General features: G+C 42.9%; 1 protein-coding gene across 8 annotated transcripts in view; it reads right to left on the reverse strand.

Moving 5' to 3' along the window:
* Window positions 1-24432, reverse strand: part of WIPF1 (WAS/WASL interacting protein family member 1) — a 91549-nt gene continuing 67117 nt past the window's right edge. For all 8 annotated transcript variants that reach the window (XM_075933663.1, XM_075933667.1, XM_075933661.1 and 5 more), the window contains 7 exons: window positions 24064-24152; window positions 22360-22489; window positions 20607-20786; window positions 17805-18578; window positions 11125-11340; window positions 6479-6592; window positions 1-3531 (listed from right to left, as the gene is read on the reverse strand). In XM_075933663.1, the coding sequence (XP_075789778.1) occupies window positions 3476-3531; window positions 6479-6592; window positions 11125-11340; window positions 17805-18578; window positions 20607-20786; window positions 22360-22489; window positions 24064-24114 (1521 nt within the window). In that variant the 5' untranslated portion in view covers window positions 24115-24152 and the 3' untranslated portion in view covers window positions 1-3475. The remainder of the gene's footprint in view (window positions 3532-6478; window positions 6593-11124; window positions 11341-17804; window positions 18579-20606; window positions 20787-22359; window positions 22490-24063; window positions 24153-24432) is intronic.

Genomic DNA, 24432 nt, shown 5'->3' on the forward strand with positions numbered 1-24432 from the left:
TTTCACACACACAAAGCTCTGATTTTATTTATCTGCTTGATTTGTACAGAAAATGGTTTCAGTGGTCATTTCTCATAATTTGATGACATACAGATAGTTTAAGGCATACATGTTAAAACACCATGCCACCAAAACAACATACCCCCCCCAAATCCTAAAAACAGCCATGTGTCATTTAATACACTTACACAGCCCCCCTGAAGTTAACTGGATTGTACAGGGATAGCAGAAGAGCTACATTGGTTCAAAGACTGTAAACATGTAAAAATGCACTTAATTTTCAAATGCATTTACATGAGAAATTGATTTGGAATTAAGCAAACTCCATTCATACCCCAATTAAAGGCCTGATCCATCAGTCTTTCCATGTAAATCAATCCCTTTGAAATTAGTGGATCGAACATGTTACAAATGCAAACACTTAGCTCAAACATCATATTGTCATACTGTAAGCACTGTTTTGTATTTTACATTAGACATCAAAGTATAATATATAATTTTTAATAAAAAAGCAATAACTGCTATTTTGACATTAAAAGTATGTTAAAATATAGTAAGGCACCATTGCATTAACCAGTTTTGTTTCATGCATATCTTTTTTAAACACTGTGCATAGTGAAATAAATACTGTAATACTGATCTTATTGTAAATATTTACTAGTATACAAAATGATATACTGAATGTTAAAATGATGCACTGTTTAATATATTTGGTGAATTTTATAATCAAAAGATATACATTTATTACTGTCTAAGGGAAAATGACTGCTTTCATTTCTCTGAAAGGTGTTTTATAGCTGTTTAGCATATACATAGTGAAAAAATGTCTAATAATAAAGAAAGTGCTAAAAATCAGATCAGATTTCTGCGCTTCATTAATTGAAGCCCATATCACAGTTTAAAATTAAACTCATGCTACTTTGTTATGGCTTTGGTTATGATTATAGAAAAATTCTGCTCAGGAAGTGAATTGTGAAGTATTTTGGATGGTGCAGTCAGCTACAGGAATGAAATACAGCATTTTCACTGATACAGCTAAAGTGAAACTCTCTTGCTATAGGCAAATAAGTTACAAAAACGTATAACTTCTGCAGCTGCTCTCAGTTATTATACTGCATTACACTATTCATATTTTATTAAAACTTTGGCAGGGTGATTAAATATTATATTTTCAAGGTCATAATGTCATTCCTCAGAAAGTCGTAAGTGCTTTGGCTTAACTGCATGAATACAATCATTTATTCTATAAATATCACTATGTTTTAAATGTTCTTTGGACTTTAGACTCATACAATAATGTGTCACACACAGACTTTCAATATTCATAGCCCTTATGGGTTTTTTTTAAGTGCCATTCTTACAAAGTGATGTTAGTACATTTACAGATCAAATGGACTTGGTCCAAAGCTTCATTTCACATGTGGAGCTTCTTTTGAAATCTGTGCAAAAAGCTCAGATGGCTCTGATCCAACAGCTGGGTGTGTGTGTGCTGGTGGGCATATTTTGGTCTAGGATCAGGTCCATGGAATAAATCTCAGAATCAGGCCCTGAGATATCAAAATGTAAAAATACATATTTTATTAAACACTATCATAGGTAAAAAAATCCAAACGCATTTCTGTAAACACACATACTGGAAAAGCAAAGCTGTATTCATCGTGTTCAAATCATACCCTGTCTTATGATCATCAATGGGCTTGCACAGATTGTAAGACAGGGTGGAAAAGTCACATCAATGGAGAAGGGTCTCCCTGGACATGTTTCCCTATGCTTAAATGTTCATTTTGAAGAGTCTCCTCTGAAACCCCACAGATGATGTTCAAGTGCTGGGCTCCAAGGTCTCACACTGTAACAGAATCCACAGAACTGAATCAGGAGTCACATTTTCCACTGCTCCGGGGATGGCATTTTGCCTAATATTTCTAACCTGAATGGCTTCTTCCTCTAATTTAATGAGCACCACCCTATGAAACAAGTCCATCTGAGTTTAATGGGAACTTCGGTGAGCGGGAGAGAGTTAGTGATTGGTGGAAAGGTGATAGATTTATTCTTCAAAGCTAGCTTTCTGAAGTCCAGCTGGCAGAGATACATTCATCAGCCATGTTCAAATCTAGAATCAAAGTCTTTTCCAAAGGCTTTCTCCATTTGTTTATCAGTTTATAAAAATATACTATTTAAAACACTCTGCTCAAGCAGGTCTATGATTTCTCTATAACAATGCCTAAAAAAAGTTTGCTGTCTCCTAATAAAGGAATTTCCTTCAGATCCCTCCTGAAGCCCTCAGAGAAAAGTTTGAACACAGGTTGGCCATACAACAAGCTCAGAAGGTCAATACACTCCACCACTGTTGAACCAGCAAGTTCTAGATTTTATGGCTCGCACTAGAAAATGCCCTTTTATTAGACCCCTACTGTTCAAATGTGAGGACCATTCATTTAAACACTCAGCTAATCTCAGTTGTCATGCAACACCACAAGGTAGGGACACTTTCTTGTGCAGCCAAACCACACAGAACTTCACAAGTCAAAAATACTTTGAAATTATACCCAGAAACAAATGGCAAGCTAATGCAGTCTGTGTAGTTTCTGAGTTGTCTTCAGGTATGGCTCTACATAGAGTGCATTCAGTAAACTAATTTTGAGGGCCTGGATAACTGTGGCATGATCCACAACCAAATGGAAAGGATCAGTAGCGATTAAGAGCATAAAACTGTTACAAAACAAGAGAGCAGGGCACCACTGAATTCTCAATTTTTCGCTTCTCTTTTGAGGATTCTCCTTCAGGTCATGGCAATAGCTCTCTGGACAACAAAGGCTGGATGTAACCTCTGCTGGAGCTCATGATGCCATTTAGTGGTCTCCCTTATGGGAAAGGTGCACAATCTATAGCATAAGCATTCATTTCTAACAGGCTAAAAAGGGGGTCAAACAAATTTGGGTTGAACTATTAATTTGCAAAATCACAAAGTTGGGCAGTAGCTTGCAGAAGCAGCATAGGGTATTTGAAGCAGGCAAAAAAAGATCCAAAGGAACCTCATCTGCATGGCATTCCCAGGTGATTAGTTTTCAGGCAGAAAGCGATAAACTATTGGACTTCGTAGTTCAAATGTTACAATGTGGTACTCAGAACTAGTCAGTAGGCTTGTCACTGCTCTTGTTGAATTCAATGGCAAAACTCCCACTGAGATCACCTGGAACAGGACAGGACCCAGTAAGCAAATGTATATTGTTATATATGGTCCCCACAATGCCATTCATGACAGCCTGCAATATAAGCTAGTAAAATCTATAGTTTTAAGCAAGTACGGTTCATAAACTGTACCTTACTTCTCTAATAGATACTCAAAAATTACCCCTCTCACAAGCCAAAAGTGTAAGTAGAGCAGAAGAGCAACTTTCCAACAATGTGGACGTGAGAAGTAATTCAAGAGAAATTTGCAAGCAGCAGTCACTCAACGAAGTGCTGAAATCCCACTTCACCTGGGTATAGGTGGGAGTGGTGGGACACCTCTTTCCCTTCGGCCAGAACCACCTAGGGAGGAAAGAAAGACGGCTCATCATGTATATTTATTTCAAGCATGCAGAAGCTCCCCATGAAACTATTTACGAGCTCTTGTATTATCCCCTCCATGAATTTTGTGTAGGTTTTTTGAATGGTTTAATTACCAAGATAAGAAATATAAGTGATATACAGAATAATTACTATTAATAGAGCCCTGTGTGGATACAAAATTAGTATCTGCATCTGTTTCCATAAAAATGAGCCAACGCTATTCATGTTGACAACTGCAGATGCAGATACTTGATGTAAAGCAGAGATACTCAAATCTGCAGGGTTCTAGATACAAGTTTGGATTGATAACTGGTTAAAAGACAAGAAGCAAAGGTAGGAATAAATTTTAAATTTTCAGAATGGAAAGAGGTAACTAGTGGTGTCCCCCAAGGGTCTGTACTGGGACTAATCCTACTCAACCTACTTATAAACGATCTGGAGAAAGGGATAAACAGCGAGGTGGCAAAATTTGCAGATGATACCAAACTGCTCAAGATAGTTAAGACCAAAGCAAAATGTGAAGAGCTTCAAAAAGATCTCATAAAGCTAAGTGACTGGGCAACAAAAATGGCACATGAAATTTAATGTTGGTAAATGTAAAGTAATGCTCATGGAAAAAATAATCTCAACTATATATACACAATATGATGGGGACGAATTTAGCTATAACTACTCAAGAGAGAAATCTTGGAATCATTGTGGATAGTTCTCTGAAAACATCTACTCAATATGTAGCAGCAGTCAAAAAAAGAAAATAGAATGTTAAGAATAATTAAAAACGGAATACACAATAAGACAGAGAACATCTTATTGCCCCTATATATAAAACCAGGGTACTCCCACATCTTGAATACTGTGTACAGATGTGGTTGCCTCATCTCAAAAAAATATATTGGCATTGGAAAATGTTCAGAAAAGGGACACATTATTAGGGGTTTGGAACGGGTCTCTTATGAAGAGAGATTAAAAAAGAGTGGGGCCTTTCAACTTAAAAAAGAGGAGACTAAGGGGGTTATATAGAGGTCTATACAATCATGACTGGTGTGAAAAAAGTGAATAAAGGAAAGTTATTTACTGGTCCCCATAATGTAAGAATGAAATGAAATGAAATCAATAGGTAGCAGGTTTAAAACAAATAAAGGAAGTTGGGTTTTTTTTAAACACACAGTGCACAGTTAGCCTGTGGAACTCCTTGCTAGAGGATGTTGTGAATACCAGGACTTTAAAAGAGATCAAGAAAGAACTAGATAAATTCATGGACATTAGGTCCATCAATGGCTATCAGCCAGGAGGGGTAGAGATGGTGTTCCTAGCCTCTGTCAGAGGCTGGGAATGGGTGACAGGAAAGGGATTGCTTTAAGATTCCCTGTTCTTTTCACTCCCTCTGGGGCATCTGGCATTGGCCACTGTCAGAAGATAGGATAATGGACTATATGGACCGCTGGTCTGACCCAGTATGGCCAGTCTTATATTCTTATCTGCATCCATAGCCACAAAAAATGAGTTGCAGATACCCATGAATATAAAGCAGATATCCGTGGTTTTGAAGGGCTCTAACTATTAAGTAAGTATTTAATACTCCAAATGCCTGTAAAGCATGTTGTTCTTCTGCCTGTGGACTTTTTCCTTCTCTTGAAATGTGGCTGTAACTCTTGTTAGTATTATTAAGAGTTATCAATTATACAAGGGCACTAAGTCTTACTATGACTGTAAAACAAATGCAAATTGTAATATAAACACTGAAGTTCTACAGTTTAAGTCTGATAAAATCTCAAAGCACCATTTCCCCGCAAGATATTTTTCAAAATCCCCCAAACTAAGCAAATTTAAATTTGAGACGGGCACACAGTTCCCTGACCTTCCCCCACGTAAAAAAAGTAACAGGTTTTATAGAACTTGATCCTGCAAACCATCTTTCAATGTTTCCTCCATGGACAGGATGTGGGATCAGGCCTTTAGACTGCTATGCAATATCTGAATTGATTAATGTCTCTCCCTATTTTTCTTCCCACAGAGATTTTACCTGTGTGTGTGTCTAAAGAGTCTGTTCTCAATAACAGAAGAGGGACTTGCACAGGGAACACCTACACTATTTGTATACATGAGAACTGAGCCATTAAAATTTCTTCAAGCCAACAACACCATAAATATTGGTAGATCCATTAGGCCCAAATGGGCCCTCCAACACATTTACAATCCCAATGGGAGCTGTATTTGCAAATATGAAGGCAGAATTATGGAGTTTTTATGTTGAATGGTGTGTAGCCAATAGCTAACAGAAAAGGGGTAAAGATAATTAGCAGAGAAATTAGTACTCAGGCTACTAAGAGAAAACAGAAACATATAGATGCAAATTGTTCCCAATTATAAATATTCTTAAATACTCCTAAAAAAAAAGTATCCCTCTACACTTTATGGCTACGTGTAGACTGGCATGATTTTCCGCAAATGCTTTTACCAGAAAAGTTTTCCATTAAAAGCATTTTCGGAAAAGAGCGTCTAGATTGGCACAGACGTTTTTGCACAAAGCACTTTTTGAGGAAAAGCGTTCATGCCAATCTAGACGCGCTTTTCCGCAAAAAAAGCCCCGATTGCCATTTTCGCGATCGGAGCTTTTTTGCGCAAAACAATTTTCAGTTGTCTACACTGGCCCTTTTGCGCAAAAGCATTTCCAGAAAAGGGCTTTTGCCTGAACGGGAGCAGCACGGTATTTCCGCAAGAACACTGACAACCTTACATGAGATTGTCAGTGTTCTTGCGGAAATTCAAGCAGCCAGTGTAGACAGCTGGCAAGTTTTTCCACAAAAGCAGCTGCTTTTGCGGAAAAACTTTCCAGTCTAGACGCAGCCTATAGTTTCTTTCACAGGTCATCTGAAGGCCTTGCACATTATCTTTCAAAATTAACATGTTTTGGCAAACAACTTACTTCTGCTTTCATTCCTACCCACTTTACTAGGGTAACTTTTGTTCGTTGGTACGTATGGCTCTGGAGGTGGCAAGTCCGATATGGGATGGAAGGAAAATCTGCTTTCCCAGTCATCTGGGGAAAAATAAATTGTTACAGGAACATTTAAAAATAACAATCCTTGATAGAAGAGCTGTGTAATATAGATATTATTATACACTCTGTCTTGCAGTACCTCCTAGAAGCTGCAGTTACAAACCAGAACCCCCAGAGGGCTAGATGCTGTACAAACAGAACAAAAAGATAGCCTAATAAGCCTGAATTCACTTCATTCATTCATACATCATTTACATCACAGCACCTGCCTTGTCTTCTTGTTTACAAGCTCCATTAAAAAATAAACGAAGAAAAACAATCCAAACAGGAGTCCATTGAAGTGTTCCAGTGACTGAAGTGCAACAAGCTCATACTGTGACTCAGAACATTAGATGAAGACTTAGTATATTCTCTCCATCTCACTTCCGTGCGGAAAACTTCATTTTCAGGGTGGAGAGTCAATGCTCATGGGGACTGTGGCTTCAAGCCGTGGCACAGATAGATCTCCAAGGGCTACCTAAGCTAAGTTATGATAGTTTCCTACAGACCACAGCGCTACCTTGAATCTCTGCAATGCTATGCGCTGGGACCCCTCCTTCCCTTTGCTCCACCTGAACGTGGCCCCTATGCTATGGCTTGTGAAGGGTAGTCCTTAGAGGGCAGACTTATGGCTGTCTTTTCACAGTGCTTGTGTTGTGGGGGATTCTCCCATAGTTGGCCATGAAGCTTTGAGAGCAGTGATGAGCAATCCAGGTTAGTGAGCAGGCCACTTGAGTGGCTTTCCTTTGTAGATTGAAGTCAGTCGTGCACTAACCATCACCCCCCAAAATAAGATTAAATACATCAATACATGGCATGCTGAATATTTCAAAACAAGTAGAAATGCTTTAATCTATATCTATCTATCTGTAGGTCTGCATATCTGTTTGTTCAAGAATTCCTCCTAAACAACAAGAGCCAGGGCAACCGAATTTGGTATGCAGTTTCCTTTTCTCCTAACTTAAAGCAAGGGCAGGGTTTGTTCTGCTATGATGTGACGTAGTTGGGGGGCTGTCTACTCTAGTGGCTGTAGGCCCACTCTGGTTGGGCATTCACTGGTTGCTATGCTTGGGATGTGGGCTATGGATGACCCCTACTGGCCTCCGTCTGTAAGCACTACCCAGCGGTTGGGGGTCGGGGGGGGGGGAGGGTCGCACTGACTGAGGGCCCTCATGTCATGTAGACAATGGCCCAACCGGTTCTCACCTGACCAGGGAAGGGTCTGAACAAAGGAAGGGTGTGGCATGGGGAGGGGGCAGTGAGAGCGTGGGGAAGCATGGAGGAAGAAGACTAGCCAGTGTAGGGGGCTTCAGGGGCCTGTAACTCCTTCCCCCCCCAAGGGAATTAGGGCTGTTGGCCTATCCTCGTATGCCTGCATTGGTCCTGTGCTGTATCTTGGAGAAGCAATAATCCCTCTCTATTCTACTAGCTGGCGGAGTCACATCTTGCTACGGACAGGAGGCTCCCCCACGCGCCATCACATAGGACAACTGGAAACCCTGGGAAAAGGAGAACTTTCCATAACATGCAAAGGGAGAGGCTGTTTTCGGAGGGACGCAATATGAGAGTGGCCACTGGGAGAAGTGAGCCCATGGGGAGAGCTATTCTGCCGAGTGGCCACTGGAGGGCAGCTGTGCCACCAAGGGAGTGGCTAGTAGGGCTGGGGCTCTGCCATCTTGCCTGCCAGCACACCAGTAAGTAGTCCCGCTGCCCCAAACCCTTTCCCCATCTCCCAGCCCTTGGCCACAGTGAAGGGGTAGGTGGGTGGGCTGAGTGGGGGTGGGGAGGAGCGGGGAGAGAGAACAGGCTCTGGGCAGGCCAAAGGGTGGGGGGAGAGAATAGTCCCCAGGCAGGCTGGGGGGTAGCCTGCAGCAGGGGAGCACAGGCCCTGGGTGGCCTGGAGGGTTTTGGGGCAGGGGTGGGAAGAGAGATACAGGTCCCTGGACTCCAGCCTTCTGCACCCTCCTCACATCCCCAATGCCGTGCCCAGAAGGACCTGGACAATGCTGCATAGGCCTGGTAGTTATTCATATATGAATAAAACGTTCATCAACTTCAAATAATAATAAAAGCAAAACATTTTACTTTGTATCATCAAAACCCTGCCTGGCCTTTCCCCATCTCCTCTCCTAAGTGCATCCCATCCTTGCTCCTTCCCCACCCTTCTGGAGTACCATTAATCAGCTGATTTGCAGCATTCAAGCTCTGGGAGGGAGAGGGAGAGTGGGGACAAGGCACAAATCAACCAATTCATGGTGCTCTGGAAGTACTGGGAGGGAGGATGAGGAGTAGATAAGTGCAGGGGCCCCAGTGCACGAGAAATGTGTGAGAAGGGGGCAGAAAGGGGGTACATGGGCCACACCTGGAACCCTGATGGGCTGCATTTGGCCCATGGTCAGCCCATCACTGTTTTACAGAACTCCTTTACATTGCTACAGCCCATGTATGCTGCACGAACTAAGGTCCTGAAGTTGGTGGAAGGATCTCACAGTAGGTGGTTTCCTAATTCAAGGCCACTTGCTGGTGAAATCAATATTGTACCTGCTTAGGTATAGAATAAATCTGGCTCTACATATTCTATATTAAATTAATCTTATATCTTCCTACAGAAATGTGCATCCTAGTACACAACAGGTATTTAGACTTCATCAATATAGAAGCACTGAAACAACCAGAACTGCTTACAGAGTCCAATAAAATTCCATTTTCAAAGAAAAAAATAATAGCACAAGACAAGATGCATAATCGAAGAGAAAAGTACATTATATGTAAGATGTGTGAAGATACTTCTTCAACCACTACAGCTCCATGTTTCCTGACCCCACTTTGGTTGTATAGGATTCCAATGACATGTTAATAGTTAATCAAAATCACGGCAAAAATAATCTATGCTCATATTACACTGTTCTGTCTCTGGATGCAGAGGCTCAAGGGGTGGAATAAGGATGTGCGGGCAACTTAGGTTTTGTCATTTCCATACTTGAGTGCTTCCACACTTTGCAACCATAACATTCTTGTTATGTAGGTTTTTTGCATGACATCATCCAGTTATGACATAAGTAAACTTTAGCAGCAACTGACCACATGATAGATTATTTTGGGACTCAGTTTTGCATTCCTGAGGCAAGTAAGACCTAACTAGACTTCAAATAGTTCTGCCAATGTAGGAATGGGGTAGGTTCTGACCTCTAAAGGTGACTTACACAAGAAAAAAATATCGTTGCATCCAGTTTTGCCTTTTATGATGCAAAAAGAAAGCTCAAAATTATTTTTTTAAATAGTCTTATTTTCTGCTTACATTTTACCTTAGAAAGATCAGGAATATCAAGTATGGTCTTTCCTGATTTTGTAGGGAGACTCAAATATGCATTGTGGCTCATGGCTTAATTGAAAGGAAAGGACAGATTAATCTTTAACGTAGTTATCCTTTATCCCAACTAGGAATGTAAAAGTGTAATCATTTAAATGGCTAACTAATAAGTGTTCAGTTTGGTTACACTGGCTTTGCTGCAGACTCTGCGATATGACATTTATAGCAGCCAGCTTCGCTGTAGGCTCTGAAGTATAAAGCTTATATAAAAGCTTTATACAGCAGCGCATGCAACCGCTAGGATTTTTAGTGGTTTACATTTTGAAACAACTTTTTACATCCTTAATTCCAACCATTTAGTAGGCAAAATGGAAAACCCCAAAGTTTTAAACAGTTTGACTAAAGATCTCTTCTCCTTCTCTACCGCTCAGCTTTCCCTTTGTCTCCTGTGAGGTTATAATTCTATACTTCTGTCATCCAAAGAGTTTCAGGACAGAGGAAACCAGAATTTTTAACATGGAAATAAATCTTTTAGGCCTTCTTTATACATCATAAAGAATGCAAGAATGGTACACACGTTTTCTCTTTTCAGGTTACCTTTGAAGGATTGTTTCTAAGGTTCAAGGCTTGATGTCCTAGTGGCATGCTAGAATGTTCACACGGGCATGGGAACTACAGGTACGGCAGGTGCTGCAGCCTAGTGCTCAGGGTCCCAGCTGCTGGCTCCATAGGCCAGGGGCTCTGCTGCCAGACCCATATCCTGGGGTCCTGGCTCAAGTCCCATGCACCAGGGGCTCTGCTGCTGCCCCGTGTGCTGGGGTTCCGGTTTGAACCCTATGCACTGGGGACCTCTTCTGAAAGCCCCATGCCCATGGTCCTGGCTGCCAGTCCCATATACCAGGGCTTTGCTCCCAGCCTGAGCTGCAGGTAGAGGTGGACGGGGCAAGGAGGTTCAGCACTCCCGCTTTTAAAAAGGTTCCCATGCCACTAAATGCTTATGTAAATATTGTTAACTTTGCACTTCTCTTTTCAGCTTTAAAATATTAGATAACTCCATATGGCAGGCCTTTTCAGACCCAAGTTACACCTGGGTCAGTCAGGAATAATTCCTGTGTAACACTGTTAAGAGCTCAAAATCAGATGTTGGGGGTTAAATGCTGATAGCTTTGCTTAAGTCAAGCTTAAGAGTGATACAATGAATACATCTGAGAACACAGCTCACCTTCACATGATGAATCCTGGAAGCCATTTCTGATTGCTGATGACGGTGGAGGAGGTGGTGGAGGAGCTCCGGTACCAGATCTGTCAGGAGGAAGTGGAGGCCTTGGTCCACCCCTCTGGTTTTCGAATCCTGGCCTGGAAGGTAACTGTGGCGTAGCAGGCAATGCCCGTGAAGTGCTTCCATTTCTGTTTATTGGGGGAGGAGGTGGAAGGGGTCCTAAATCAAGACAGAGAAACAAATCAATCAACTAATCTATTGTACATAAAACCTACCATTATTCGATCAGCTCTATAGAGTGCAGGTTCAATGGGGCATGGGTATACAGAAAGGTGGCTTAAATGTCACCTTTTCACTTCCCTTGGCTAGGATAGTCTCTGTGCAGGGCTGGTCTCTTTGCTCCATGTGAATGCAGCCCTAACGCTACTCTAACTTACACTGGTCACCAAGGGCTGAAATCACAATGGAGCATCAGTGCAGCACAGAGGGTCCTGGCCATATGCCATTTTCTTTAGCCACATGCTCTTTTCAGGCAACGAGACGGGAAGTGGCACACGAGCGCTCTGACGCATGAAAACATAACAGCTGCCATACTGGGTCAGGCCAACGGTCCATCTAGTCTAGTATCCTGCCTCCAACCATGGTCAGAAACACAGCTTCAGGAAGAGTGTACAGAACAGGGCAATTTTGGAATGACCCTCTCCTGGCTTCAGACAGCCAGAGGCCTAAGGTCACCCTAACCATCCTGGCTAATAACTAAGGCTCCACCAAACTCACAGCAATGAAAAGTGTCATGGACCATGCAATCTGGTCTCTTGTGTACTTTTACAGATTTCATGGGGGAGACCAACATTTCTCAAATTGGAGATCCCGACCCTAAAGGGAGCTGCAGGGAGGTGGCAAGGTTATTTGGAGGGGTGTCATGGTACTGCTATTCTTACTCCTGTGCTGCCTCCAGAGCTGGGCAGCTGGAGAGTGGCAGCTCTGAAAGCAGCACCCTGCCAGCTGCACTACAGAAGTAAGGGTGGCAATGGCATAGATGGGATCCCAGCCATCAGCCACTGCTCTTCAGTTACTAGCCCAGAAAGCAACGCGGCCACCAGCAGCAGTGCAGAGGAAAGGGTAGCAGTACCCCAACACACCCCCACTCTCTGCAACTACTTTAGGTCAGAAATCAATTACAGCAACAACTTTAAAGCTGACATTTCAATTTACTGATACCAGTAAATTTATTATTTTTAAAATCTGATGACCATGAAATGGACCAAAATGGACCATGAATTTGGCAAGGCCTTATAATAGCAATTGATGGACTTTTCCTCCATAAATGCACCTAATTCTTTTTTGAATACAGTAATACATTTGGCCATCACAATATCCTATGGCAACAAGTTCCAAAGGATAAGTATGCATTATGTAAAAAAGTATTTTCTCTTATTTGTATTAAACCTATAGCCCATTAATTTCATCGGGAGATGCCAGATAGTTGTATTGTGGGAAAGGGTAACACACACATCTCTATTCACTTTTTCCACACCATTCATGATTTTATAAACATCTATCATATCTCCCCTCAACTGTCTCTTTTCTGAGCTGAACAGCCTTAATCTTTTTAGTCTCTCCACATATAAAAGCCTTACCATACTCCTGGATCATCTTTGTTGTCTTTCTCTGAACCTTTCCTAGTTCTACTATATCCTTTTTGAGATAGGGCAACCAGAACAGGACTCTGTATTGATGGGGAAGGCACACCATGGATTTACATAGTGGCATTATGATATTTTCCATTTCCTTCCTGATAGTTCCAAACAGGCTTTTTTTGGGGGGGGAGGATGGAGTTGTTTTTTCCCCACAGCTACTGAACACTGAGCAGAAGTTTTCCTAAAACAATCCATGGGGATCCCAAATTCTCCTTTTTGGGTGAGAGCAGCTAATTCAGAATGTGTGTGTCTGTCTCTGTGTCTGTCCTTCCATCCAAGCACTCCTCCTAAGCGTTAAGAGCTGGGCCCATCAAATTGAGTATACACGCAGTCCCCGAGTTACGCGGATCCGACTTACGTTGGACCCGCACTTATGAACGGGGCTTTCTTGCCCCGGAGCTCGCAGGCAGCGGGACCGCCCAGAGCGCAGCGGTCCCGCCACCTCGACCTCCGGGGCGAGAAAAGCTGCTCCAGGTGCCCCTGGTCTGCTGGGGACCGTCACCAGCAGACCAGGGACACCTGGAGCAAAGCCTCAGAGGCGCGGCACCCCGCCGCTGCTGCGGCTTTGCTCCCGGTGCCCCTGGTCTGCTGGGGACCATCTCCAGCAGACCAGGGGCACCGGGAGCAAAGCCGCAGCAGTGGTGGGGTGCCGCGCCTCTGAGGCTTTGCCAGAGCAAAGCCTCAGAGGCGTGGCACCCCGCTGCCGCTGCGGCTTTGCTCCCCGTGTCCCTAGTCTGCTGGAGGGGAGGGGGGCGGCGCAGCTAGTGCGCCCCCCTGCCCCCCCAGCAGACCAGGCTTTTGTTGTGGACCTTGGGGCAGAGCAGCTGGGGCACTGCCGGTTGGTCCCACAGCGCTGCTCTGGGCACTACTGGACCAACCTGGCAGCACCCCAGCTGCTCTGCCCCAGGCGTCCTGATTCAGCCGCTGCTGATCAGTTTCAGCAGCAGCTGAATCAGGACGCCTGGGGCAGAGCAGCTGGGGTGCTGCTGGGTTGGTCCAGTAGCGCCGAGGAGCGGCGCTACTGGACCAACCCAGCAGCACCCCAGCTGCTCTGCCCCAGGCGTCCCCAAGTCAGCCGCTGCTGAAACTGACCAGCGCTGACTACAGGAAGCCCGAGGCAGAGTTGCTCTGCCCCGGGCTTCCTGGAATCAGCCGCTGATCAGTTTCAGCAGCAGCTGACTTGGGGACGCTTGGGGTTCTTAAGTTGAATCTGTATGTAAGTCAGAACTGGCGGTCAGTTTCAGCAGCGGCTGAATCTGGATGCCAGTTCCGACTTACATACAGATTCAACTTAAGAACAAACCTACAGTCCCTATCTTGTACGTAACCCGGGGACTGCCTGTACTCTGTATTGAATATAATCCTACCTCTGTTAAGGATTTGGTTGTGCCAAGAAAATGGGATATGCCTATAATGGGATTGCGTCTCATACAACCATACAGAAAAGAGACAGAATCACCAGGAAGGTGAAAGGAGTTGGCTGGGGCTGTGCGCCCCACCCTCCAGGACTGCGCCAACCCTGAGTCTCTCACCCCCCAGGTGCCCTTCAAGGAGGGGGAAGGGAAGTTGAAGCTTCCTTCACCCCAAATTTGTATGTGGGCACTGCTGGCTGTTCTCCTTTGTCAAGGAGTGAGAAGAAAGTGCAGTTTGTTGTAGGGATGTGAAGGTTTAAGCCTTAACAGATGAGGTTTACGGGTTAAGGTTAACTGGTGGAGCTGCAGCAGCTCCTTGCAGGCCCCAGCCAGGGCAGTCTCTGTTCGTGGTGGGCCTGGGGTAACCTTCATTTCCAACCAGAACACTGGAGCAGCCCCTGCCTGTGGTGGGAAGAGGGAGTGGGTTCCCAGCCTAGCGTCAGCTGGTCTGGAGCATCCCCCCACTTTCCCCTCTTTAATCGATTAAACAATGTGTTTATCTGGTTAGCCAATTAATCGGGATTTTACATGCCTTTGTTTGCTGCATTCCTTACTCTGGCTGGGGAGTACAGGAGGCAGATGAATCTGTGTCTCCCGCAGCCAGGGGACATGCACCCCTCCCCTTGGCTGTGCCTCTGGAGAAGCTATGGAGGGGTGCTTCTCACCTAGCCCCAAGCTGCTGAGGTAAGAGGAGGCGCGGTAGTCCACTCTTCCCTGACCAGCCTCCTCATCCCCAGAGCAATGATTTAAATGACACATGTACAATTTTATTTTCCAAAACCGTGTGCGCGCGCGTGTGTGTAATTTCATCTGCCACTTTTTGCTCAGTCACCCATTTTTGTGAGATCCTTCTGAAACTCTTCAGTCAGATTTGGACTGAATAATTTTGTATTGTCAGCTAACTTTAATACTTCACTGTTCACTCCCTTCTCCATACTGCTCTAGGTGTTAGCACGAGATTCTGCCAATGGCATAGCATAAAGGGGAATTGAGCTCAACAGTGGCAATGTTAAGCAGTGTGGCATCAGTTCTCTCTCTTACACAAATATTTGCTGCAGGACACACTCTGCTATGGTTGCAGCACACCAATCTGCCTCTAAATTAGAAACAGACCTCACACACAGGTTTTAACATTTCCAATGTCAGTACATTTAGCCAACTATAACGGTAACATGCTTAGAGCCAGCATGAAAGATATCTCACACAATATGGGTCAATTGGGATAATTTAATTATGTTGATTAAGTCATTAGAAGTTGTCCCTCTTCTCAAAGAAATCTAGTTACAGCTATTACAGATGTCTTAAAGATACATGTATTAAAAATAAATCAGTAGATATTCTGTCAGTATCCAAAAGCAAAAATGTACCACAAGAAATCCTACATACTTTGTGGTTTACATTTATGTGCTACTATAGTTTGCATTTATGTGCTACTATAGTTTGCATTCCTGGAATGGTGCTCCCTTAGAGAGGGTTAATGAAAGATTCATTTTAGTATCTTTCAGATAATGAGAGAAAATATTTCAATGAAAACAGTGTAAATATTGGAAAATATGAGTTAAACAGCAAACACTTAATCTTCTTGATAATACAGTAACAATAAGGCTGTGTCTACACTGCAACTTTTTGCAGCAGAAAATATGCTAGTGAGGGGATTCATTAGCGTGTGTCGCGATGTCATTAGCATATTTTCTGCCAATTCTTTTTGCACAAGGGGTTTTGCGCAAAAAGAAGCAATGTAGCTGCTTCCGTTTTGCACAAAAAAAACCCTTTTGTGTAAGATCCTTATGTCTCTCCGGGCATGAGGATCTTGCACAAAAGGGGGTTTTTTTTGGTGCAAAACGGAAGCAGCTACACTGCTTCTTTTTGCGCAAAAACCCCTTGTCCAAAAAGAACTGGCAGAAAATATGCTAATGACATTGCAACTCATGCTAATGAATCCCCTCACTAGCATATTTTCTGCCACAAAAAGTTGCAGTGTAGACACCGCCTAAGGATATAATCTATCTTCTTGAACATTAGTAATAAAAGGTTCAGGACAAAGTATATTATGAAATATCATCATGGATACAATATTATTTTCTGTCTCATTAGACATCTGCTAAATGAAAAATGACAAAGCTAACTCAAATATAATGACATTTGTTATGCTAATTGCTGTAGTATGCTTTATACTGTTGTGGCAAAGTCAGGCCAGAAGGCTGCAATGAAGTGGGAAAAGGCAGTCCTAGAGTGGTAAAAGGTCCAATCCCCCCATTAAACAGAAGTCAGTTACTGCAGGTCAATCAGGATCAGCTTACAAGAGGTTGTTTCAAGCAGAGTAGGAATAGCTGAGACAGGGCTACCTTGGATCAATTAGGGTCAGGTGACTGCACTCCAGGCCTGCCTGAGACCTTTTTAAAGCTTCAGGAGGAGAGGTTGGGCTCCCTATGCCAGAGGAAGGCCACAAGCCTAACCTTCTGCTGAGGGTGAGGCCCATCTTGCCAAGAGGAAGGAGTGCAGAGTCTGGCAAGGGAAAGAAGGGCCCTTGCCACAAAGTCTATTAAACTAATTTGCATACTTCCATAAATATACACCATGTTTAATACTCACAGGGCCCTGTTTTTGCAAACCATTACAGTACTTGTGATCATCGCCACAGACAAACTATTCCCAGGGGATTCCTCATCTAATTGGACCCACAGATAATACAAGTTTGTTGCGCCTAAGGAGTATAATGATCAAACATCTTGGCTGTGTCTACACTGGCATGAATTTCCAGAAATGCTTAAAAAAGAATAGTTTTCATTATAAGTATTTCTGGAAAAAGAGCGTCTACATTGGTAGGCTGCTTTTCCGGAAAAGCCCTTTTTCTGGAAAAGCATCTGTGGCCAATGTAGACACGCTTTTCCGGAAAAGACTACTGGGCTGTCTACACTGGCCCTATTCCGGAACAGTGTTCCGGAATAAGGACTTATGCCCGAGCAGGAGCAGCGTAGCTTTTCCGGAATTGTGGCTGATTTTGTACAGTAGAGCGTCGTTGCTTTTCCGGAAATTCAAGGGCCAGTGTAGACAGCTCACAGCTTATTCCGGAAAAGCGGCTGATTTTCCGGAATAAGTGGCCCAGTGTAGACACAGCCCTTGTGTGTAGTTGCTGTTAACTATGATAGTAATTAATGTGTAAATACTACAGCACAATTACTAACTGAAAGTTACTTGAGTGGGAATGAAATGATATGAAGTATCAGCTACAAAATAACTGCAAATCAAACTCAGGTCCTGGCAGTTAATCCAAGTCTGAATAGTTCTTTTAAAGCTGTAACTCAGTTCATTACACTCTTTTAGTGAAAGGAGGAGTTCATTTTTAAAACAGATTGGCATTTTTGTCTATGGCCTCAATTTATATGGCAAATAAACAGCAAAACATATCAGTCTGCTTAAAACTACAGCTCATGTTCCATTCGGAAAAGCAGGAAGGAAATTGGTGTTATTGGAGATAAATTCAGCTACTTCACTGAAACCATGTGGATGACAATTACTTGAGTCATTACAAGGGCGGTCCAGAGAGCTGAAAAAACACTTGGTACCCTACCTGATCTGCTAGGTGGATCTCTTACTGGAGGAGGAGGCCGCTCATTTGGAGGGGGAGGAAGAGGGCCAGAACGACCTGTTCCAGGCAAGCTGGAAGCAGAAAGAGAACCTAGAGAGAGATTCCTTTGTGGAAGACGTGGCATGTCATCATTTCCACTTGAAATGGGTGGAACTGGAGGTAAGCCTGGCCTATTTGGAGGCAGGGGTGGAGCCTGAGAGAGATTAGATGGCCGAGGCGTGGAAGGAACAGGAGGTTTACTGTTCTGAGGTGGTGGAGATGGAAAAGTAGTTTCCCGACTGAGGAGCGGCCGATTTCCTGTTGGAGGCAGCGGCGGCGGCGGCGGCTTGTCATCTGTTGATTTGCCAGGAGCAGGAGGAAGGGGAGGTCTGTTAGAGAAAGAAGGTGAGGAACTTGGAGTCGATTGGCGAATAGATCCTCCAAATCCTGTATTTCTGTTTCCTGGGAAAGATGGAGGGATAGGCCCTGCGCTTGTTTGCCTGTTTACTCCTGGCACAGCAGGGGATGCTCTGTTATGCTGAGCGGATGGAATGGGTCTTGGAGTATTTGGAACAGGAGGAGGCCCTGTATCCAGTTTGGAACCAAAATCAGGTCTCGGAGGTGGCATTCGGTTTCTCTGTGGTTCAGGAGCGGTACTTCTTTGTCCCAAAGGGGACGGCCCCGGAAATCTGCCCACGGCACTTGGTGGTGAAAAAGGCTTGGCAGATGTTGTTCTTCCTCCTGGTGGCAGCATGGGAGGTCTGTTTCCTCCAGAATCTGGAAACACAAGAGAAAGAAATACTACTCCCATCGGGATAAAAAGCTGGGCAATAGCCAAGAGAAGGTAAAACACATTGTGAAAATGGGCCAAACCTTCAAGTCTTTAGTCAGATGCACTGGGAATTTTGTACTGGGCATAAGGACTGACTGAAGTCTGCAGGATTTGTCCCATAAGGATACTCAGTGGGTGATTTAAATTAATTATTTGTAGCAATGGTGCCAAAGTAGCCATTATGTTCAGTCACAGGAGGACCACATATAAAGGATACTCATGACAGATTAGAGCAGTGGTGTTCAATCTTTCCTGACTATTGTACCTCTTTCAGGAGTCTGATTTGTCTTTCATATCCCATATTTCACCTCACTTAAGAACTATTTGCTTACAAAATCGGATACAAAAAGACAACAGTTTCATAGCCCACTATTACTGAAAAATTGTTTTCTCTCTCATTTTTACCATATGATTATAAAATAAATCAACTGGAATATAAATATTGTAATTATTTTTCAGAGTATAGTACGTAGGGCAGTTTAAAAGAAGGGCAGATTAAAAGAAGTTTTAGTTTGTACTGACTTTGCTACTGCTTTTTATGTAGCCTGCTGTAAAACTAAACAAAATCTAGATGGTCCCCATGAAGACCTTTGCATACTCCCAAGATACTAGTCCACTGGACTAGAGCTATTATGGACCATTGCTAATGATATAATTGGATTTATTTTCAAGCTTTCCTGATGCATCCAACAACAGCAAGGAAGAAAGAAAATATCCTTGAAAAATCCGAGGAACAATAATTTTGGGTTTTCAACATGTGAGCAAAAACATCTGAACGGTCAATCAATATTTGACCACTAAATAAATAAATAAATAAATACAGACAGACAGACCGATAGATAGAAAAAATGCTTCCATTTCCCTCTCTCCCTTCTATTTTTATGGATTTGCTTGGGTTTCTCTGAAAAGGCAGTTTTGCAGTTGAAGGAACACTGGCCTATTATGCTGAGAATCTTGGATTAAGACAACTTCTAAACCTTGGATTAAGGCTAACATAGATAATGCCACCTCTGAAATACAGTGTTGTGTCAGCAAGTTAGATCTAGAATGAATAAAGGCAACTAATAGCCAGGGGTGGCACCGATTGCGCATTCCGCCTGGGGCGCCAGCTGCTGGCAGCCCACCTCGGGCTGCCCCTGCTAATAGCATCCTAAGTACACATTTAGGTGGAGCCATTACATCTCCTAAAGCCCAATCCTTAGTGCTGACTGTCAAACCCTCAGTTTTATAAGTCTTGCCTGGTGCTTTGTTCCATGGTGCACTCTTCAGCTCATTTGAAAACCTGTGCAATGCAGAAGTGTGTATGCCCAGCTAATGTATGACAATTTACACAACAGTCAGATGGGATATTCGCCACATACCTAAACAGGTACATTTTGCCCCTTTAGTGTGCTTTCCAGTCTAGGAGGTCTAGTTTTCCTAGGGCTTAAGGAAATTCTAGCTTGGGATCTTCTTGATGCTCCATTTTCAGGGTGCAGCAATGGACTGGATCTGGCCTTTATTACTTTACACAGAAAGTAGTCTCAATCCCTTGGATTTTTATTTCTCAGTAATAACTTTCAGGGAGAGTGGAGAAGGAAGGATTCTCACTTCTCTCCCTAAATATTGCTATATAAAACATAGCACTAAGGATGAAATAAACAAAGCCAAATTTAAGTCTGAAACTGCATTTCTTAACTCCCTTCCTTGTACCTAGTTACTCAAGGGATGGCCTTATTGGCTATAGAAACTGAAATTCAAAGGCACAAGAGTGAATACTGGTTTTCTTTTGAGTTTACTGTGTGGTTAGAGTTTAAAATTAGCCCCTTAAAATATTTTAGTTGTACTAGGTTTACATATGTTTGGAGGCCTTCCCTGAGCCAAAGAACTCTTGCTTATTTTATTACTCTTGTATGAATGTTTTTGTAAGTTTATCATTTAGATGGCTTTTAATATTGTCAATTGAATTAATAGATCTAGGAAATTTTCCTTACCAGTATCTCGATTCACTGCAGATCTAAGTTTTGGCATTCCTGACTGGAACAGGCCTCCTAAGCCAGGTGGTCCGCCACCACCGCCGCCGCCACCGCCACTGCCTCCACCATAGCCACCACCACTTCCTCCACCACTGCTGCCGCCAAAGCCGCCGCCGCCACCACTTGATCCTTTTGGTTCTGTTGAAACAAAAATCAGAATTTTTAAATACATAAACCAATCATTTCCATAGCCTCTCTCCCCCCCCTTTCTTTTCACTGTCTTAGATAAAAGGGTTATGAAGCAGGTAAAACCTAGCAGAAGCTGGGACTACACTAGGTAGAGATAATGAGAATTCCATGTGGCATTCAGCTGCCACTTCCATGTTGGGCTTCCAACCCCTTGCCCCTGTCTTGCCTTTGTCCTTCTCTACTATGCATCTATAAGCAACCTAAAACTTGGGGAAGAGGGGTCCTTCCTGGTGGTGGTCTGCCCAATTTAGAGGCCTGGAGAGTGTACAAACCTCAGGGGATCAGTGATTTGTTTTTGCACTGCTTTTGGTATGGTCTAGAAATGGACTGACTGGATTTTAGCTTGTTTTCCTAACAGGCAGCCATGGTTATAATATAAAAATGCTTCTGTACTGTGACCATGACAAATATTGTGACTCCATGACTGAAATGGCACAAAGTATTTTCCCAGTTCTAAATAAAGGCAAGGGACTAATGTAGAGAACCATGGTGCAATGAGCAGGTCATAGGATTGGCCATCAGGAGACCTAGGTTGTGTTCTCTGCTCTCTCACAGATGTATATATATGAACTTGTATTTGCTTGTATTTTTCAGCCATAAACAGGCAGTCCCCAGGTTACGTACAAGATAGGGACTGTAGGTTTGTTCTTAAGTTGAATTTGTATGTAAGTCGGAACTGGTACATATTGTAGGGGAAACTCTAGCCAAACATTTCTCTAGAGCTCAGTTTTATTCTCCCACACCTCACTTCCCTCAGTCCTTTATTCTCAAGCTGAGGTGTCTGCTGAGAAAAGCCGCTCCGCGTCTCCCTGGTCTGCTGGGGGGGTGGGGGGGGGGGAACGCTAGCTTCGCGTCTCCCTGGTCTGCTGGGGGGAAGCAGCTAGTGCGGGGTTGCCTCACCCCGTGTGTAAGTAGGGATCCGATGTAAGTCGGATCCATGTAACCCGGGGACTGCCTGTACTGTAATATGGACACTTTGTCAGAGCTGATAAAGTACCAGTGCTTCTAACACTCAACCTGGGTGTTCAGCCAAAGCTCTCATCTTCCTGTCCCAACACCAAGATGCAGTTTCTTTTGTAATTATTAAAACAGCCAAACATTTCATATTAGTAGTGGGAGCAGATTTTTTTATATGCTGCTCTGAAATTAAGAATATTTTCTATAGCCATCTAAAGTAGTTCTTTAAAAAAACAAAACAAAAAAACACTGCAGTCTGCCTTTAAAATAAGCAGTACTGCAAACCTTGAAAGCAAACTTCCCTCTACCATTAAGCATAGTTCTACCAATTACAATTTTCTATAGGTTTACCAGAATTAGAACACAAATATACACATATTATAAACAGTAATTGATATCTCAAGTGATTTAAAACATGCACCAATATAGCAAAATTATTTATGATCATATTGCAACAATTTATTTTGCCTGACCATCCTGGATCTTTTCATGTGCTAATGATAAAAACAACTGTAATTTTGCATATTAACTCATCATTCATTAACTACATTCAGATAGTACTTACTGTCTAGGATAGGGCCACTTCTATCATTAGTAACAGCTTTCTTTAGTTTTTTTCCTTTACTAATATCAGATAAGAGAGCATTTCGCCCTGATTGTTCAGACTTGCTTAAGGAAGGCTTTTCGGTATTTGCCTGCAAAATGAAACAACAAACAAATATACAAAACTGAAGCGTCCTGCTTACGTACAGTGTATAATGGATACCTCCATTTACAAGCCAAATGCAGTAAAACCATTTTTGTGTCACAAAATCTCCCTCTTTCAAATGCAGCACTGACAGCAGTTAGCTTTGCAAAGATTCTGGTCCCCCAGGACCCATTGCCACATGGAGGGTCTCATTTGAAAAACAGTCCTCTCTTCCATCCAGCATTCAGAGTTCAAATTTGACACATATGAAGCTAAGATGGATGTGTACCTTTTTCAGAAATCCCAGTTTAAAAATATAAAATTGAAACGATGGAAGAAAAAGGTTGCTATTTAGAACAAGGGTATCCCCCCAAACCTATCGCTGACTTGCACAGAAAGATTGAAGTTCCTAGAAAAAAAAATATCACACCAAAGTACATAATATCCAAATACCGGATATCTTTGGAATGAAACTAAGGATTTGACTACTGTTTTTATTAAATATATCTATAAAATATTGATCCTCTACTTCATAGCATCATAGAATCCTAGAACTGGAAGGGACCTCGAGAAGTCATCAAGTCCAGTCCCCTGCCTTCATAGCAGGACCAAGCACAGTCTAGAAACATCCCAGGCCTTTCTGATTTCCACTCAAGGTTTTAGGCTCTGCTTTGTCTTTTCAGAGTGTCATTTTTGCATGACCCTTTTTGGATACGGACGTAACATGTTGAAGGGGAAAAAAAGAGAGAGGAAATGTTTTGTATTGTTATATAAGAGTCCCCAAAACTTTCCAGACATTTCTAAAGCTTCTCAAGATTGAAAGGGGGAAGGGGAGGGAAAGGAGGGAGAGAGAAAAACACACCACATTACTCATTCAGATGTAATTTATTGCATTAGATATCTCCCCTACTTTGATCCATTTCCTTGCAAAACTACCACTGAGGAAAGACTGCAAAAAAACCCCACTGTTTTGAGATCATTTAATGCCCATTGAAAGGGGTTCCTGATGTGCCAGCTCAGTAATATGGACATTTCCCAGAAAATGGCAACAGCAGCCACAGAGATGGTGCAGAAGGCTTCTGCACCTTGTGTGTGTCATGGCTTCCAGGAGCAGCACAGAGGAGAAATAGGCAGGGAATGATCCCGAGTCTTTGTTCATAAAATAGGAGGCTCCATGAGGCCATGGTTGTCAACCTTCTCCATAGGATGGCCTCATGTTACAACAGAAAAAAAGTTTCATGAACCACCTCCTATGTAGCTATAATGATAGAAGATGGTCACAGCCTCCTGAAATAGGGCTTTGACCCCATATTGAGAAACCATATATGAGACTAACCCTCCTGTGCGGAAGACAGACATAGACAGCAGATGTGGACAGCAACGGACTCCTTGGGAAGGAGTAGCAACACTGCTAGTACTCCTGCAAGGGGTGTATTCTCCCACCACCCTTACCTGAATCCCAATACACAATTATGCACAAAGGTCCAGAATTTGCCCCTTAGATATGACTCACATGGTAGATTGTAACAACATTTATTCTAAATGTATATTTCATAAGACTACTTCTAAGTTGAAACTTACCACTGCAAGAGTAGGGGGAGGCGGAGGAGCTGGAGGGGGAGGGACAGGCATGGTCTACAGTTGAACTTTTTCCAATATTGCTATGAAACCTGGAACAACAACAACGTACAGTAAAGTCACAAATCTAACTCCTTATTCACACTTTATCCTCACTGCTGAACCAGATTTAATAGCTACGTTTTCCAAGTATAAATCAGCGTTAGAAGAATATTTCATGTTCTAAACTTTGACAAGAAAAAGACACATGTATTAGCAATGGTGACATACATAATCTGGGGTCCACACAAGATCTCAGTAACTTGCAAAAATGGTAATTCCAGATGAGATCAGGCAAGGATGCCTTGTTATCAGGCAATACCACCAAAACAT

The sequence above is a fragment of the Pelodiscus sinensis genome, chromosome 7 (assembly GCF_049634645.1).
Source record: "Pelodiscus sinensis isolate JC-2024 chromosome 7, ASM4963464v1, whole genome shotgun sequence".
NCBI lineage: Eukaryota > Metazoa > Chordata > Testudines > Trionychidae > Pelodiscus > Pelodiscus sinensis.